This window comes from Crinia signifera, chromosome 8, assembly GCF_055691185.1.
Source record: "Crinia signifera chromosome 8, ASM5569118v1, whole genome shotgun sequence".
NCBI lineage: Eukaryota > Metazoa > Chordata > Amphibia > Anura > Myobatrachidae > Crinia > Crinia signifera.
In genome coordinates this window covers 58,907,305-58,926,233 of record NC_139224.1, presented here as the reverse complement: position 1 = coordinate 58,926,233, position 18,929 = coordinate 58,907,305, and the positions used below count along the sequence as shown (strand labels likewise).

The 18,929-nt window shown below is 44.3% G+C and overlaps 2 protein-coding genes across 3 annotated transcripts; both read left to right on the top strand.

Annotated features, from left to right (window-relative positions):
- Window positions 1–625: 625 nt before the first annotated feature.
- MIURF (mitochondrial elongation factor 1 upstream open reading frame) lies at window positions 626–4,869 on the top strand. Of its 2 annotated transcripts, none has more exons than XM_083156505.1 (2): window positions 626–765; window positions 4,624–4,869. In XM_083156505.1, exon 2 carries the CDS (start codon window positions 4,657–4,659, stop codon window positions 4,867–4,869), a length of 213 nt encoding a protein of 70 aa, XP_083012631.1. In that variant the 5' UTR covers window positions 626–765; window positions 4,624–4,656. The 2 variants fall into 2 exon arrangements, with proteins under 2 accessions (XP_083012631.1, XP_083012632.1); XM_083156506.1 differs by having other exon boundaries at window positions 639–776.
- Window positions 4,870–7,491: 2,622 nt separating this feature from the next.
- On the top strand, window positions 7,492–18,093 carry MIEF1 (mitochondrial elongation factor 1). The gene is made up of 4 exons (XM_083156503.1): window positions 7,492–7,635; window positions 8,364–8,544; window positions 10,097–10,350; window positions 14,986–18,093. Exons 1-4 carry the CDS (start codon window positions 7,492–7,494, stop codon window positions 15,796–15,798), a joined length of 1,392 nt encoding a protein of 463 aa, XP_083012629.1. The 3' UTR covers window positions 15,799–18,093.
- The last annotated feature ends 836 nt before the right edge of the window (window positions 18,094–18,929 follow it).

Below are 18,929 nucleotides of genomic sequence, written 5' to 3'. Positions count from 1 at the left end.
CCTTATTCAGTTCAACCAAGTCCAAGTCGACCTAAATTCATGTCAATGTCGAAATAGGATATGTCAACCATTTTTATGTCTCAACTGTCGACTCTAGACATTTTCTATCATTTATAGTTTAACCCACATGGGGTGGGGGGGATGCCATTTTTGTTTTACATTTTACTACAAAAAAAACCTGCAAATTCCCTTAAAGACAAAGTTAGAAATCGCAAATAAAAAAAAAAAAATCTATTAAATGTGCGATTTTCGGCCTAAAATCGTACATGCAACTATGTAATAATGTACATGCATTATGGTGCAGTTTTTTAATGTGATAATTAGAAACGCACCCTATTACATTTCTCTCCATGTCTCGTTCTGGGTCATGCACGCACAAGGGTACCAAAATGTACAGTTTTGCCCCACACAAAAACTGTGCGCTCATTACATTTGGTCCCATAACACCCACCAGCCAAACTGTACCATAGCAGCTTTATTATTTGGCTTTTATTATTATATTAAAGGTCACTTCTGCTCACTATTGTGCCTTTTCGTCTGTGCAACACTGCTACCAGCAATGCATCCCTTCATTCAATGCGCCAGAGGCGCCCTTCTTCACTTCATCTCTGGGTTATTGTGACTGAGCTCTTTCCTCTCTATGGTTTATTGGAATCCGGAAGTATTCTACCACCCCCTTGGAGAGCGGAAGCTTCGACATATTACCGGCGACCCTGAGCTGTAGTGTTCTGAGCGGCAAGGGAGTTGTTCCCCAAAGAAAGCTGGGTCAGTGGAGGGTGAGCTCATGCCCGAGCAGTCATAATAGCCTTATTTACATGATTTGTCGTGCCATTGTAACCTCTGTCTCCTCATACAAGTGTCTAGAAAAGGGTTGACGACCTTAGCCCTTCACTTTATTTATTATAACTCTGACCTATTAGCCCTTTAACTTTCCTTTTTACTTTGATACTTTGTCTCAGCACAGTAACATACCCTGTTAGTTACTTTGTAGGAGACTTCACCAAAAAAATTCTATATACTAAAAAGTTTATAACATATTTAAAATTGATTTATTGGGGGGCAATATACACAATGAATGGAAATACATTTGATTTCAGTACATTTATTTTTCTTACATTTTTACTACTATCATAATTTTACAAAAAAAAAAAAATACCAGGAATTTTCAAATATTGCTGTTTAGCTTTAGGGTGGTAGTAATCAAAGCTTAGTGAGAGAAAATGTACCTGCAGTCTGCTCCTGTAATTTTTCAAACATCGCCTGTAACAAGGCAGGAAATGTTATCTCAATGTATTGAACATAGATAGTTATACTTATTAGATTTTATTGTGCAGTTGAGGCAGATTTAACAGCAGATTTAGGCATTCTGTGGATCTCTAGCTGATGTGGAACTACACATCCAAGTTTGTAGCAATATGTCGGCAGTTTTGCAGCAGCTGGCAGGTCATCTGCGTTTATCTACTGTAGATAACCTGACAGTTATTTGTATAGAACATGCATATTCCGCAATGCTTTACAGAGAATAGTGAATAACATTATAACATATTAATAATTAAGGGTTTTGCTTTTTGTTTTCATACTGCATTGGTACTCAAACTCCTTAAGACCCCAAACAGTACACACTTTTCAGATCACTCAGCAGGTGCACAGGTTTATGACCAACTGTTATGTTTTAAATATCCTCAGGTGACTTTAAAAAAAAAAAAAAAAATGGTGTTTGAGGACTCCTGCCATACAGTGTTGAACATGGACCAAAAAAAGATTTAACTTACTCTTTTAAGTGTATAATGTTCATTCTAACACTGCTCCGTTCAAAACCTGTGCAGTTTCTCTTTCCTGCCTGAGAGTGACAACCCAGGTAGGAGGGAGGAACTACACAGGTTTTGTACTTAGCAGGGTGCTAGAATGAACAGTTTGTTTAAAATGTTTTTGTGTTTGAATGCATAACCATATTATATAAACTCCATACGTCAAGACATTGTATCCCACCAGAACGCCAGCAACCAGCCACCTCCTATCCCTTACCACCCCTCCCCTCCCCCTTCCCTCACCAACTCTAACATTTTTGTCCCATATTTCTGGTGAGGAAGTTATGGCCCTCATCCATTCCTCCACCACCACCTCCCCACTTGACCCTATCCCCTCCCACGCTACCTCTCTCCTTCTGCCTGTTCCCATCTTGCCCACCTCAATCTCTCCCTCTCATCAGGCACTGTCCCCTCTGCCTTCAAGCATGCTATTGTCTCCCCTATTCTTAAAAAACCTACCCTTGATCCTAACACCCTTTCCAACTACCGACCCATCTCTCTCCTCCCTTTTACCTCCAAAGCCTTGAGCATGTTGTCTACAATCGCCTCACTAACTTTCTTTCCTCCCACTCTCTGCTTGACCCATTCCAATCTGGCTTCCGTTCTCTCCACTCCACTGAAACTGCCCTAACTAAAGTCCGCAATGATCTTCATGCTGCCAAATCTAAGGGTCACTACTCTCTGCTTATTCTTCTTGACCTCTCTGCTGCATTTGACACTGTGGACCATCCTCTCCTTCTCCGAATCCTTCACTCCCTTGGTCTGCGTGATACTGCTCTCTCCTGGCTGTCCTCCTACCTCTCTGATCATTCCTTCTCTGTATCCTCTCATAACATTACCTCCCCCCCACTTCCACTAACCGTTGGTGTCCCACAAGGTTCTGTTCTTGGTCCTCTCCTTTTCTCTCTCTGTTCATCCTCATTAGGTGAGCTCATTAGTTCTTTTGACTTCCAATATCATCTCTATGCTGATGATACTCAAATCTACCTTTCATACCCTGTCCTTTCCCCCGCTCTCCTCACTCATATCTCCGACTATCTCTCTGCTATCTCTTCCTGGATGTTCCAGCGCTTTCTTAAACTTAACATGACCAAGACTGAGATGATCATCTTCCCACCCTCCCGCACAAACTCGCATCCCACAATCTCATTATCTATTGATGGCCCAACGATCGCCTCTAGCTCCCAAGTACGCTGTCTTGGAGTAATTCTTGACTCCTCTCTCTCATTCAAACCACATATTCAGCACCTCCCACAAACCTGCCATTTTAATCTCAAAAATATTTCCAGAATTAGACCTTTTTCTCACTCAGGATGCCACTAAGACCATTATCCACTCATTGATCATATCTAGGCTGGGCTACTGCAATCTCCTCCTAACTGGTATCCCTGACAAATGCCTGTCTCTCAATGCTGCAGCCCGGCTCATCTTCCTCACTAAGGGCCTTATTCTGATCAGTGCGGATATTCCCGCATGCGGACGGACCGCCGATGTTCATCGTCTGCGCATGTGCAGAGGTCACTCTGCACATGTGCAGGCGATTTCGCCGCACGGATTCTTTATACGCCGCACAGGGGGCGTAGAGGGGCGTGAGGGGCTACTTAGCCTCATTACCCTATGCATACGCCCCGCGTTTTATGGGCGTTCCCATGCAAACGCGGGGCGTATGCATGGTAATGAGGCCGTGACGCGTGGGTACGGGGCGGGCATCTGACATCGCCGGATGTCAGCTGCCCGCCCCCATACATGATTTTACACGGACAAGTGTCCGTGTGGTCTTGTGTTGCGGGACCTGGTGGAGCGTGCGGCCCTGCATTCGATGTTCGGCGACCATCGAATGCAGGGGCTGCTCCCAAGATGGAGGAGGCGTATCCCCGTCCAATTTCATGCAGATCGCCACATATCCGCGTACGGACGGCAGGTGGCGATCCGTATGGAAGGCGGGGATTCGCCTGCACGGTTGCGGCCGCATATTCTGATCGGGCCGCACCGATCAGAATAAGGCCCTGTATGCACTACCTCCACCTCCCCTCTTCTACAAGCCCTTCACTGGCTTCCCTTCCCTTTCAGAATTCAATTCAAACTTCTCACTTACAAAGCCCTCACCCACTCCTCCCCCACTTACATCTCTGACCTTATATCCCTTTACACTCCCACTCGTCCCCTTCGCTCGGCTAACACCTGTCTGCTCTCCTGCCGACTTATTACCTCCTCCCACTCCTACTTCCAAGATTTTTCACGTGCTGCTCCCTTACTCTGGAATTCTCTACCTCTCCCCCTCAGACTCTCCACTTCTATGCAGAACTTCAAACGGGCTCTTAAGACCCACTTCTTCACCAAACCCAGCAAACTGTCCTCCTAACCTTCTGTTCCTCACCCTGTCTACCCCTCCGGTGTCACACCTGTCTGTCTGCCCCTCCTCTTTAGAATGTAAGCTCTTATGAGCAGGGACCTCTTACCTCATGTGTTTATCCTTTCTTACTTCAGTAGTCTTCGACTGCACCAAAGCATGCTTTTTGCTGCCACCTGGATACTTATGTTGCAGTAATCGGCTGATGTTCCTATAATCATTTACCCTGTATTCGTCCTGTATTCTCAACTGTAAGTCACTGTTTTTTCGGTTTGATTATGTGTACTCTGTAATTGGGCGCTGCGGAACCCTTGTGGTGCCATATAAATAATGGATGACAAATGAGCAAGATAAGGAAACAACAGGACAAGACAATGTAGGAAAATTGCATGCTATATAAACAGGACACGTAAATAGCCATTAGGGTGTATTATTAAACATATCACATCTTTTCTCTTTCCACAGACTGGCAGGGCCAGCTTTTTGTATGTTCCTGCCATGGCAGGCTGGTCCCGTGATGCTGTGCTGACTCTGTATCGGTCCCTGCTGCGTGAGGGGCGCAAACTTCAGTTTACTGATCGTGACTACTACGCCTCCTATGTGCGTCGAGAATTTAGGAAGAATCAGAGCCTCGCAAAGCTGGAGGACAAAGAAAAACAGCTGGAGAAAGGGCAATATTTCTTCAGGACCAATCTGGGGGGACTAGTGTAAAAGGTGCTATCCATCATCTGTCCATGGTTTTCTAAAGTCTGCAGGTAAGTTTATTATAATAGGACATGTGTTAAGAAATAGTCTTATCTCCAATTCATATCAGTTTCAGCTACAAAACATCACTTGCATCAGGCATTTCCTCCCCCAGCTTAATTTATCATCTACTCACTGGCCATCTCACTGCTCACCTATTGCAACATTCTTCTCACTGACTCGCTTTCAGCTCGCTCCCCTCTGATCTGTTCTCAACTCTGCTGCCAGACTTATCCTCCTCTCCCGTTGCTCCACATCTGCTCCCCCCCCTCCCCCCCCCATCGGAAAAATCGTCACACAAGGTCCTCTCTAACTCCACTGCTATCTACATTTTCATTCTCATCTTCCAAGATACAAATAAGGGACAATGTATAAAACTTAGGGCCAGATGTATCAAGCTTATAAACAGCCAGCCAATCAGTTCCTACCTGCCATGTCACAGGCTGGGTTTGAAAAATAACAGGCAGGAGCTGATTGGCTGGCTGTTTATCACTCTCCATTTTATCACTTTTGAAGCTTGATACATCTGGCCCTTAGGTCCTTTATTCCTACGCCGTTTTCATGTTTCATGTCCGCCCAAAATTATTATTTTTTCTTCTCATCTCTAAACTGTGAGTGAGCAACTCTTCAGCTACAAATAGTTCATTGTTTTGGAGTTCTCCAGTTCCCCCAGGAGTACCCTGTAACAGGTGGCAGCACAGCTACTTTCAACTGCTAGTAACACGTTTGCATTGTCAGATTAGGAGTAAATAGAACAACGTGAACTTATACACTGTATAGCCTCATTCAGTAACAACCACAAATACTTTAGGAAAATCCTACCCATGTTGTATGTGCACCACCTTTACATACCACGCTGTTCAGCACAACTGTAAATACTAGGTTGTAGTAGCCAGTGTATGTTGGTGTTCATTTTGTTCACTTTTTTTGTAAAATACATTTGAATTGTCCTGGTTATGTAAGACGCAATAGCTATATGTATATATATATAAGGTTAAGGACAGTATAATACTTAAATTAGATCAAATAATGGTGAAATACTTCTATTGATATAGTGAAGGAATAGTTACCTTTACACAATTGAACTTATTCGGTATTTGAAAGGGACAGGTGGTGGATGAAGGAGTCTACAGATCTCACCTGAGGGCCAGTAAAATAAAATGTAAAACTTTTTGCAATTGTCGATAGATTGTATGAAGTGAAATATTGAGAAGTTGTACACCTAACTGTAATTTGTAAAACAAATAAAAACCCCTTTGTGCCTGAAGAAAACCTCCGGTACTTGTTTCCTAGCATGGCGCCCACGATATTAAGTTGTATGACATCGCATCGCATGTCATATGCCCGCATGCGATGCGATTTTAAATAAGCCCCTATACGATTTTTAATTGTATAAGCACCCTAATGGGTGCTTACAATGTTAAATGCACCACTCGCCACCCCCACTGTCAACGCCAACCCGAAGTGTGGCGAGCGGCGGCGGTACGCGTCCTCCAACATTTTCATACCCCCACTATCCACGTAGGCGTGGAGTTGATTTTATATAGTGTTGCGAGCCACCGAGCCCAAAGCGCGGCGAGCAGACGCGTATTACTTTACATGTATTCCACGGCGGCGGTACGCGTCCTCCAACATTTTCATACCCCCACTATCCACGTCGGCGTGGAGTTGATTTTATATAGTGTTGCGAGCCACCGAGCCCAAAGCGCGGCGAGCAGACGCATATTACTTTACATGTATTCCGCATCCCCTCGCGGGGCGCGCTGCGCTCGCCACGCTTCTGGCTCGGCTCGCCGCACTATATAAAATCAACTCCACGCCCATTATGGTGCTTATACAATTAATTATCTTATAGGGGGCACATTTAACATTGAAAACACCCATTAGGGTGCTTATACAATTTTAAATCGTATACCATTGTATATGGCATACAATGCGATGGTATACAATTTAAAATTGTATAACATCGGCTGCCATTGCGTAACACCGCATCGTATGCCTTATGGTATGCGATGCGATGGGCGCCATGCTAGGAAACAAGTACCAAACCTCCTTGCCTTTCTGGTAAAACAAGAGGAACAGATTACACAAGTAAGGGCTATTTTCAGTAGAGACATAATAGATTTCTAGCAATTTTGAGAAGGTCGTTTACAGGATCACATGCTAGAGTGGCTGCCTGATTGAATCACACGGTGCCGGGTACATATTCGATTTAGACTATATAGTACAGATCTGTCTGGTCTGCACAGTCTATTTTTTCTATCCGATTTTTGATTCCACAGGGCCGCACATCCGGATCGAATGCGTCCGATTTACTTTCGATTCAATTTTGCTTATATAAGCAAAATCTAATGGTAAAATAGATGATCTAACCATGTGTACGCCCTATAAGTCTGAGGATTTCTGTACTCAGTTCAGACTTGCTCCAGAATTCACTAGAAAATTATATTTGAATCTAAATGATAATGGTAACATCAGCATCTTTTCCGTTTCAGCATTTTTTTTATTTTTTATAGCTTTGTGCTGTTTGTGTTTTTATAATGCTTTTCTAAGAGACCTGAGTCAGTTTGTTTAATATTGCAGGAAACCATGGCAGGAGCTGGTGAAAAGAAGGGGAAGAAGGATGACAATGGCATGGGCACTGCTATTGACTTTGTGTTGTCCAATGCCCGCCTTGTACTGGGAGTTGGGGGAGCGGCGATGCTAGGAATAGCCACACTTGCAGTGAAGCGGGTATGTATATTAACGTGTACATAATGCCTTCATATTTATCAGCGTTTTGTATTTAGGAACAAATAACATATTAACACAAGACTAGGTATTGACAAAGATTTGAGGACCTGTCTCACAAGCCTACAATCTAAAAGAAAAATTGGCTTTCATAAGGGAGGTTATTGGTTCACCAAGGAGGGAACTACATTGCATCGCGTCTAGTTCAAAATGCATGCAATGTGCTAAAGCACCATGCGTTTTGCACTAGATGCGATGCAATCTAGTTGAAAAAGTACGGACAGTACATACATTATGCGCTGTGCAATGGGATGTGTGATTTTTGTTTGTTTTTTAATTAGTCTGTGGTTGGACTATTTTCTGTGGATTTGTCAGCTGCAGAGTTAAGTGATTTGTGATCTTCAACCTGCATTCATTTATTCAGTGTGCCTTGCCTGAGATAATGGCTAAGGGATAAAGAAGAGCCGCAGCAGCCCACTTAATGAGAGCTTCTGCTAGCATGTGTTGACAAGTCAGGAATTGGAAAATGTAGAAATTGTTGTAAACAATAAACAGAATAAAGTAATATTTGTGGTAGTTGAAGAAAGTTACATTTTGAAGGATAACTTTGTTTTGCTGAATCAGATTCAGGTATTAGCCATAAAAAATAGCTATGTTTAGTAATATGTAAAAATAACAAAATGCCCATGATAGTAGCAAAGGCTAATTGTTATTTCACCATGTTTTTTTAGATGTATGATCGAGCTATTAGCGCTCCTGCTAGTCCTTCCCGTTCCATTCAGTCTGGTAAACGTAGCTGGGAGGAGCCAAGCTGGTTAGGCTCATCTACACGATTGCTGAACAAAGACATGAAGACATCTGTGAGTCGCAGTTTGCAGACCCTTCCAACAGACACCTCAGCATTTGAACCAGGTACAAGGTTGCCTGGAGACTTTTACATCACTACCACAAAGAGGCTGTTTTCTCAACTTATGTAAAATTGTGTTTTTAGTAGGCATTGTGCCAGATCAATAGTAATTAAAGTATAGCAAAGAGAAAAGCACTTTGTTCAAAATTAGTTTTCAAATGTTAAGAGTGTGTCAGATGGATCAGGCATATATTATGTTGCACCATTTGGCCATGATGAGTGCTGAGGAGAGGTGGCATCTATTCAGAACCTCACTGGTGAGGCTTGAGACAATCTGTGCAGCAGCCATCTTTTGGAAGCAATAAGAAGCACCGCCTTCTCCTACTGTCTACCCATATCTCTAGGGAAGTCCTCCCAATATCATTCTATGTGTTAAGAGTAGTATGTTCAGGGCCATGCCTGGAGGAGGAACAGTCTACAAACTGTTGGTCTACTTCAATTGTCACTCTAAGGGGGGTATTCAATGTTAGGGGAACGGCTGTCGAGCAAGCTCGACAGCCGTGCCCCTGTCCTGTTCTCGCTTTGCTCGACTGGAGCTCGGCGGTCGGGATACAATGTACAAGCGGCGAGAAGGGGGCGTGGCCGCGAGTTGAGGACGGAAATAGACGAGCTCCGGCCGGGAGCTCGCCTATTTCGGCTTTTCTCGGCAGAACGAGCCTGACAGCTTGAGATGTCGGGCTCGTTCTGCGCAGAACCCCTGTTCAATGTTGTCGGGGAAGACAGCATTGAATAGGGCCCCGCAGCCATCTCCCCCGTCGGGAGATGGCTGCGGGAGGTCGACACAGATTGAATACCCCCCTTATAGTCCATGCACACTAGGTGATTTTCACTGCGTTTATGGACAGCGATTATGTGAAAATCCCTGGCCTGAAAATCGATCAGTGCATACACACTGAGCAATTTTTCCCCGGGCCAGTGAATTTCACAGGGATTGGAAGATTTTCCATGGCAGGATGCTATGGAAAGCTGTCCGCCCCATCGCTCATCTGCTGGTAATACCAGCAGATGTGTCGGAGATGATACACCCCCTCCCTTTTTTGTCTCTTTAAGGCAGCATGTGATGTTGGAGTGCTAACAGGTCAACATGCCATTAGGTCGACAGCCAAAAGGTCTACATGTTTTTTTTCACTGTTTTTTGAGCCAACATGTGCCGACAGGCGGTATTTCATGCCCTACCATCCACTACGGCGTGGAGTTAGATTATAATAGTGTGCCGAGCGCAGCGAGGCACCGTGCCCGAAGCATAGCGAGCGGCTGCAGTTCACTTCAAACTGTGTCCATGTCGACTGTGTCAACATTTGGGTAAAAAAACAGTAAAAAAAGCCATGTCGACCTTTTGACTGTCGACCTTTTGACTGTCGACCTATTGGCATTGTCGACCTAATGGCTGTCTATCTTCTTGTTGTAGACAAATGGTCCCGCATCCATAACACAGTACCCCAGTTTGTTGGAGTGACACAATTGCTTCACTGATGTATTTATGAAATATTTAATCAGTGTCAAAGCTAAACCTTTCAGTATTGTGCTGATTTGGATTCTCTCCCTCGTTCACTACAGATTCAGTCAGGCCCAAACCCCCAAGTCGTAAAATCCAGACAGATCTGAAGAAGACGCGCTTGAAACTTTCACTTCAGGAAAAACTGTTCTCTTACCACAAGACGCATGTTGCCATCCCACCATCAGAACAGAGCTGTGCCAAGCAGGCTGCTGTAGATATCTGCTGTGAGCTGCGCAACTTCATCCAGAGCAAGTTTCCAGACATGCCACTGAAGGACATGCACCTAAGTGGGAGCCTCTATGATGACCTTCAGGTAACCTCTGTAGTGGAAGTACTGTGCGTGTGGTTTTATATAATGGTACTGCAAAGTTCTATATCCCTAATGCCTACAAATGTTAATTCCTCTTGCATTAGGGGGATTCGCCATTACCACTGGTTATGTAGTGTGGGCTTTGGATAAAGCCTTCCCCTATATAACCAGTCCCCCTCCAGCAATACCTTAGTCTTTATGTAGTGTTTGGAGCAAGGCATGGTAGTCAGTGTAGCTGTTAGTTAGGCTTCAAACACAGTCACCAAACTGCTTTTTGTCCCTGGTGCTGTACCTATTCCAGACACACATCTGGGGAGGCACTAGAGCAGGGGTAGGCAATAAGTGGCCCTCCAGCTTTTGATGAACTACACATCCCAGCATGACTTGCATCAGTTTCAGCATGTCAAATAGCAAAACAAAGGCAAGGCATTTGTAACCTGCTGTCTGGCAATGCTGTTTTCCCCTACAGATGGTGGAGGCTCTGCCTGTATACCAGGAGTGTAAGCATAGATGCATAACCTATGCAGATCGGTAAGAGGAAGGTTGAGGGCAGCTTTGGTTGTTGATCAGGAGAGGTGATTGCAATCTCAGGGATGTTTAGCCATGACCCAACACTCTGAAATGTGAATCTGCATCCCATGAGTCTCATGTGAAAGGCCAGGGTGTGTCTCAGCCACTTCCACATGCAATTGATTCCTGGCTTAGTTGAGAGATGATTAGGATATTCCCCCAAACTCTATTTTGACAGGCTTTGTGTGCGATTGCATTTTCCTCCCTTTTCACAGCTACTGGGGGAATATTGCAAGCCTCTCTGTAAAAAAATAAGCAGTTTCTAAGATTACCTTTCTGTAAAAGAGGAGCGGGAGCTGCTGTGCCGACGGGTGACCAGGAGCTGCTGCGGACGTGAGAATATGAGCAGGGGGAGCCAGGGAGGGAGAAGGGGACCAGGAGGTGCTGCTCCGGATGGGGGCGGGCTGACGGCGGCGTCTTTTCCTCCGTGCGGCGGTATACGGAGCAAGGCAGGGGGAGTGAGCAGCACTTCAGGGGGAGGGAGAAGGGTAGGCAGCGGGGCGGTCCGCCAGGCTCAAAGTGGCTAGTCTTTTAGCCCGGCGGCAGTGAGGGGCATACAAACACAGTGATGGTGGCTGATAAACCGAAAGCCTTATTGAGAGCAGCCAGAAACACTTATTTCGAATTGCAGGTTGTAGGTATTGATTATATATCTGTTATTTTTCTGTGCGCCCCGATTATCCAGCCCTTTCTTCTTTCCTTCCCTGTTTGTCCCAATGCCGTGTGTTTAAATGATCACACGTGTCCTTTGGGGTTGACTGGGTGGTGAGACCAAGGGGCTGGACTACTGTTTCTGTGGCTGATAAACCAGCCATCATCGCTGGGATGCTGGTAAAACCAGCAAAAGGGAGACTTTGCTAGCGATGATGCGGGAGCGTGCATCATTGCTAGTCTACCATCGGTGGCCCATACACACAGTGATTTTCAGCTGAAAATCACGCAAAACGGCCAAAATGAGGGATTTTCAACTGAAAATCATATAGGATTCGAGATTCACAAAGAGAGATTTGGTAAGAAATCGCCAGTATCTTTTTAAGTGGCAATCATTTACACTGCAAAACCAGTTTGATTTTGCAGTGTAAATGATTGCCACTTAAAAAGAAATCTCTCACTTTCTGAATCTCTCATCTTATTGAATATCACCCTTATTGTTTATTGTAGAGGAGCCAGACAAGGTTGACAAAGTAAGCTGGAATCAGCTACTTACATTATTTTATCCAGGGTCCTTTGGTGCAGTATGCTCAGCTATGGTACCATATCAGAGTTACGCTAGTGATGTTTTCCGCTGTGCTCAGCAGCAACTTGTTTATGATTCATCTGAAGAGCCAGTATGGGCCCACAAAATGGGTCTCTCTCAGTGTCTCTCAGAGATTGCAACGTCTTAACTTAAAATAACAAATACCAGTTTCGGCTACAGCCACTAAAGGTGTGTACACACTGTGTGATTTGGTCACGGAGCGAATTTGGCTTATCGCTCATCGATATACTGCTCAGTGTACGTTTTAATCAGCAACCAACAATTTTGACTGAATTTTTTTTTTTTACCTCTATTCAAATTTATTTTGTGTTGGGGGCAAGGCTTCTGTAGGGGAATAAAAGGACAGCGGCACTCACTTTAATGTTTCCCGGTGTGGTGGGAGAAGTGGGCTGCAGAGTGCTGTGCACTGGCGGTTGCTTTCCTCACTGTGAGCCGGTGGGTCTGGGGGAGGTGCTGGTGACCTCATTTTGACTAGAATTTGCTGGCCGCTGGTGCACAGTGCACCAAAATTGAAGGCGCATGCTCCTGTGACCAGCAATCAGTACAGGGCTGATTGCAGGAGTGCGCTCCGGGCAATATCTCCCTATACACACTAGAAATCAGACGATATGGTCACTCAGCAACCATTTACCCATTGATTCTGACTACTATCGCCCCGTGTGTACAGGGCTTAAGAGACATTTTGCTGAATCACCTCCTTTCCTGGAGATGATTCAGCCTCACCCTCCTCCCATGAAGAAGGGAATTGGATCCTGATTGGTAGATCATGGGTCTTCAAACTGCGGCCCTCCAGATGTTGTGAAACTACAAATCCCAACATGCCTTGCCACAGTTTTGCTATAAGGGAGTGTTAAAACTGTGGCAAGGCATGCTGGGATTTGTAGTTTCACAACATCTGGAGGGCCTCAGTTTCAAGACCCATGGGGTAGATACTTCTGTTCGGGAGGATGATTTACACTCTAATTCAGGTGAAAGTCTATAAAGACCCACCTGCAGTACGACCTAGGTTTGGCCAGTTGTGTGCTATCTTGCTTTACATATAAACATGAATCAGGCCCTGAGTATGGTTCTAACATTGTCCATACCTTCAGCTGCAATATCACTTGCTGATTCAACTCCTCTACATTAGCCAAAGTTACATGATGATCATCATTATTGACATCTATACAAGGGGAAGTTAGATCAGCCAATGTTACAAAAGAGAGCGTTGTAGATTGTGATTTCAGTAGTGTGCATTTTGTAGAGAACCTCACATACTTTGGGATAAAAGATGTGCGCTAAACGACACAACTGTTATTATGCAGCTGCAGGTTTTCCAACTCCTACCGTTAGGTTGGACAATCTGCGACACTATAATTTTCAAGCTTTAAATTAACTAATTTAGGCATATATGGTAAGGTAAATGTAAGATAACCAGTGGCAGTTTAAGTATTCTGTATTCCTTACTATGTATGCTCAGCCTCTCTCCTTTCCCTACTTCTACTATCTACTCCCAGCCTCTCTCCTCTTCTACTACTACTTCTACTATCTACTCAGCCTCTCTCCTCTCCCTACTATCTACTCTCAGCCTCTATCCTCTCCCTGCTATCTACTCTCAGCCTCTATCCTCTCCCTGCTATCTACTCTCAGCCTCTATCCTCTCCCTGCTATCTACTCTCAGCCTCTATCCTCTCCCTGCTATCTACTCAGCCTCTCTCCTCTCCCTACTATCTACTCTCAGCCTCTATCCTCTCCCTGCTATCTACTCTCAGCCTCTATCCTCTCCCTGCTATCTGCTCTGAGCCTCTATCCTCTCCCTGCTATCTGCTCTCAGCCTCTATCATCTCCCTGCTATCTGCTCTCAGCCTCTATCCTCTCCCTGCTATCTGCTCTCAGCCTCTATCCTCTCCCTGCTATCTGCTCTCAGCCTCTATCCTCTCCCTGCTGTCTGCTCTCAGCCTCTATCCTCTCCCTGCTGTCTGCTCTCAGCCTCTATCCTCTCCCTGCTGTCTGCTCTCAGCCTCTATCCTCTCCCTGCTATCTGCTCTCAGCCTCTATCCTCTCCCTGCTGTCTGCTCTCAGCCTCTATCCTCTCCCTGCTGTCTGCTCTCAGCCTCTATCCTCTCCCTGCTGTCTGCTCTCAGCCTCTCTCCTATCCTCTCCCTGATATCTGCTCTCAGCCTCTCTCCTCTCCTCTCCCTGCTATCTGCTCTCAGCCTCTCTCCTATCCTCTCCTCTCCCTGCTATCTGCTCTCAGGCTCTCTCCTATCCTCTCCTCTCCCTGCTATCTGCTCTCAGCCTCTCTCCTATCCTCTCCTCTCCCTGCTATCTGCTCTCAGCCTCTCTCCTATCCTCTCCCTGCTATCTGCTCTCAGCCTCTCTCCTATCCTCTCCCTGCTATCTGCTCTCAGCCTCTCTCCTATCCTCTCCCTGCTATCTGCTCTCAGCCTCTCTCCTATACTCTCCCTGCTATCTGCTCTCAGCCTCTCTCCTATACTCTCCCTGCTATCTGCTCTCAGCCTCTCTCCTATACTCTCCCTGCTATCTGCTCTCAGCCTCTCTCCTATCCTCTCCCTGCTATCTGCTCTCAGCCTCTCTCCTATCCTTACTACTACTGTTGACTGCAGATTCCAGTGAATGACTCTATGTAGCTAGCCAGTTTATAAGATGCAGCAGGAGGAAGTGGGGTGCTTTATTTACTACTAAGCATGTCACAGCAGCTGAAGTTTGTCCTGTTCAATGAGTGCCAGCGACAGTAGGGCAGCATGTAATGTCTGTCTTGTCATAAAGATGTGTAAACTGTACTCAGTTTTTCTGTTCCCAAATTACAGGTTGTGAGAGCGGATCACATTCAGCTTATGGTGCCTCTCTCTGTGGATATTAATTTATGGTCCTGTGTCCCCGGGGAAGAAACAATCCTTAATCTGCCAGGATTTTGCCTTCTACGTAGAGAGAATATTGAATACTTTCCTCGTGGGACCAGCTATTGGGATCGCTGTGTGGTAGGGGGTTACCTTTGTCCCAAGGCTGTGGTAGCCACTTTTGAGAAAGTTGTTGCGGGTTCAATCAATTGGCCAGCCATTGGCAGCATGTTAGGCTATGTGATTCGTCCAGTAGTGCCATCAGAAAGCCTCATCTTGGAGGTTCAGTATGAGGAAAATCGGAGGCTCTTCATTGACTTTCTGCCATTGGTTGCACTTGGGGAGCATTCAGCAGTCGCCAAAGCTCATAGACTATCACGTTATGGAAACATGTGGCGCCTAAGCCAGCGTGTGACAGAAACTGCTGCCTTGATAGGACGGGATCAACATGATTCTGGGTGTCGTTGCCTCTGCCTGAAAATACTGAAGGCCATCTGCCGATGCAATCTGCCACTTTCACATCTCTCAGCCTCCCATCTCACCAACATACTGCTTCATATTTGTGAAAAGGAGGAGGATTGGTCACAGGAGGCATTAGCAGACCGATTCCTGCAAGCCCTCAAAGAGACTGTAGGTCACCTTGAGAAAGGGGAACTACCTTCTGCCTTGGACCCCAAAGTTAATTTATTTTCAGAACTCACACCTGAAGAGGTGGATGAAATGGGATATTTTCTTTATTGCTCCTTATCGGAGCCAGATATACTTTTGAGGACCGGGGAATGACTATTGATGTAAGGATGGCATGCAAAGGTTACAGGGTCTTATTAGCTATACTCTCCGTGTGGCCAGCAATATATCCAGCCAACAAAGTACAGTTCTGCCAAAATAATTTTGTGTTTTTATTTTCTTCATTTTTATTTATTTTTTTGATCTAGCAACCTCTCTTTTTTATTTTCTTTCTTTCAATTTCTTTTGAGGTATTTCCAGGTAAGCAGTCTATATTTAAATATACAAAACATTATTAAAATGAAGTATTTACGATGAGATTTGTAATAGCAAAAAAAATATTGGGGGGATTGTGGTCAATCCAACCAGGGACATTGATCTAGCTGGAGGCAAGGAAACATTGAAGCAGGCTGTGTTTAATATAATGGTTTCATAATCATAGCTGAGACTTCTCAAACATAATTCTTTTTATTTTATGATTTTACCCTCTAGGTTTTCTCTACCTTGCTTTCAGAAATTGTCCCACAAGGACGTTCACTTACTTTAGTAATTGGGCATAGGAACAGATGGCACAATCAGGATTGTTGTCCATTTTCTGTATCCTGTTTCCGCATCAAGTTACCCAGAATTCAGTGTAGGGGACAGGGACATCTGTCTACATTTCACCAGGTATACACAGCCATTGTAATCACACCACACTGCAGTTATTTGGATGATGTTGGTCCTCTACCATCTAGATGAAGATTGCATACAACTGCATATTCCTGCACCGTGCTATTTATATCGATTGATTCGGGTTTTTTCTTCATCACCAAAGCTCAACTTTTCCCTTTCCTTGACCACATTGTATTTTGTAATTATTATATATTTTTTTTTAATTGGCATCCATGTGTATCTGGTTCAGTCTTCGTGATTTACATCAACAATTCCTAATAGGGACATAGTGTACCAGACCATCTTAATGTCATTACACAGCAGCATGATGCTTTATCCCATGAGCAGACTAACCCAAAACATTAAGCGTGTATCCCTTCACAAGGCAAAGCAAACCAAATGATAATGTGCTGCAGTGGATGTAAATCACATGCTGAGACCGAGTGTCTCACATTAGGAGATTTGTAATTATTGCTTGTAATGTAATACTCGTGGTATGTCTGCAGCTGTTAGATATGACTCACCATCTCCCACTTCGGCGTGTGTCATTACATGCGTACAGTCAACAAAACATTGTCTGCCCATGCGCGTTTCAAGCTGGCAGCAGGAAATGTATCACGACTCGACTCTTCCAGAATTAAAACTGCATTGTGAATAGTGATTGACTAATGCACCTACAGTATATGGAGCAGTTCATCAATGCAGCAGGATTAGGTTTGAGGTTTTTTTTATGCATCACTAGGTCTCTCACCCCTGGTTTCTGTGTTCTAATAGCATGGTGAGTACTGTACGTCATGCAAATGTAGCTGGTGAAACAGGTAAAAGTTGCCGTTCATGTATTACCGAACTGCCCATTGAAATAGTCCTTTTTTGGGCAAAATGAAATATTCTGATCCAATACGGTTATCAGACCTTCTTTACACAGACTACTGTTAACTAAAACAGCTAGAAGACCTTCCCCCTGACTATTATTTAATCATATGTGGTGCTTTATAGTCATGAATTTTACACTGGACATTTAATGCCTACTTTGGTCAAACTTGCCATGGGCCATTCTTAAGAATGTACTTACCAAAACTCATTCTGCATGGATATAAATCTTAGAACGAGGAAATAATGGTATTTGAGAATAAGAAACATTGGGAGCTTTCATTTAAGTGTGTTAGCCTTTCACCATTCGAACACAATTAGTTTACTTCAATTCCTGGGTTCTTTAACTGCTACCAATGGAATACCCTTGAAATCCAAACCTTTACTGTAAGATACATACACACTGTGTGATTTCAGCTTCCGATTTTGACTATATAGTTGAAAGCGGAAGAAAAGTTAGCACAAATCACACAGTGTGTGTACAGCTTGCAATGCCGATGCGCAACCCTGTGGAAGCAGCATCACAAGAAAAAATAGACTGTACAGTTAAGCCAATACGGACTATATTGTATACAGTCTAGTGTTCTAGTATAGTTAAAATTGTTCAGTGCCAAAATCTCAAGTAAATACAGTCAATATTGTATGGTTCTGGGAAGTTGAAGGGAAATTGCATAGTCAAAATTGTACATAAGTAAAATCTCATGGTGTTCATTCTAGCACCCGCCTTTGAAAACCCATGCAGTTCCTGTTTCCTGCCTGGTGTGTTGCTGTCTGCTGTAGTGCTTGTAGCACAGGTCTGGTTTGCATTATCAGTGCTGATATACAGACCACACTGTGCTAGAAGCACTACAGCAGACAGCGACACCCCAGGCAGGGAAGAGGAACTGCATGGGTTTTCAAAGGTGGGTGCTAGAATGAACACCATGAGATTTTACTTATGCGAGTTCTAGAATGAACACTGTGTATGAACCTTAGGATAGGCAGATTTCAACTATGTATGTTCTATGTTTCGAATTGCAGTCTGCAGTTACTAAGCCATAAATGCACTCAGCACAATAATGTATATGTCTATTAAGGTGCATACACATGGTGAGATTTTGGCTGTGTACAATTTTGACTATGCGATTTGCCCTTGAACTCCCCTGAGCCCAGAACCATACAGTCTTGACTAGATTTACTTAATATTTTGACACTGGCTGGTTTTGACTATACTAAAACAGTAGACTGCATACAATATAGTCAAAATTGGCTTGCCTGCAGAGTCTTTTTCTCACTAAGCCGATCCCAACGCGTCCTTCATCCGGATCGCATGCTGTATACACACTATACAGTAAAAGCTCAAATTGTACAGTGTGTATGCACTTTTAGTTTAACCATAAAGTGGAGCCATTAAACACCTTCCGGCAGCAATTTTAAGGCATGGCCAGTATTCACAGGTCTCTGGCTTCAATGACCTCACTAATTCCTACTAAAAAGGTTGGCTGGATATTCATGCCACAAAATCGTGTGCAGGTGAAGAATCTACTTTTTAAAACCATTTTATAATGGTCAAGATGACATTTCTGCCACCTGCCTGGATTTGTCTGTCCACACCGTATTGCCTTTATATCACAAAGTCCATTTTCTGAAGTCTCTGGTGAAAAGTAACGTTGTGACCTGTTTTT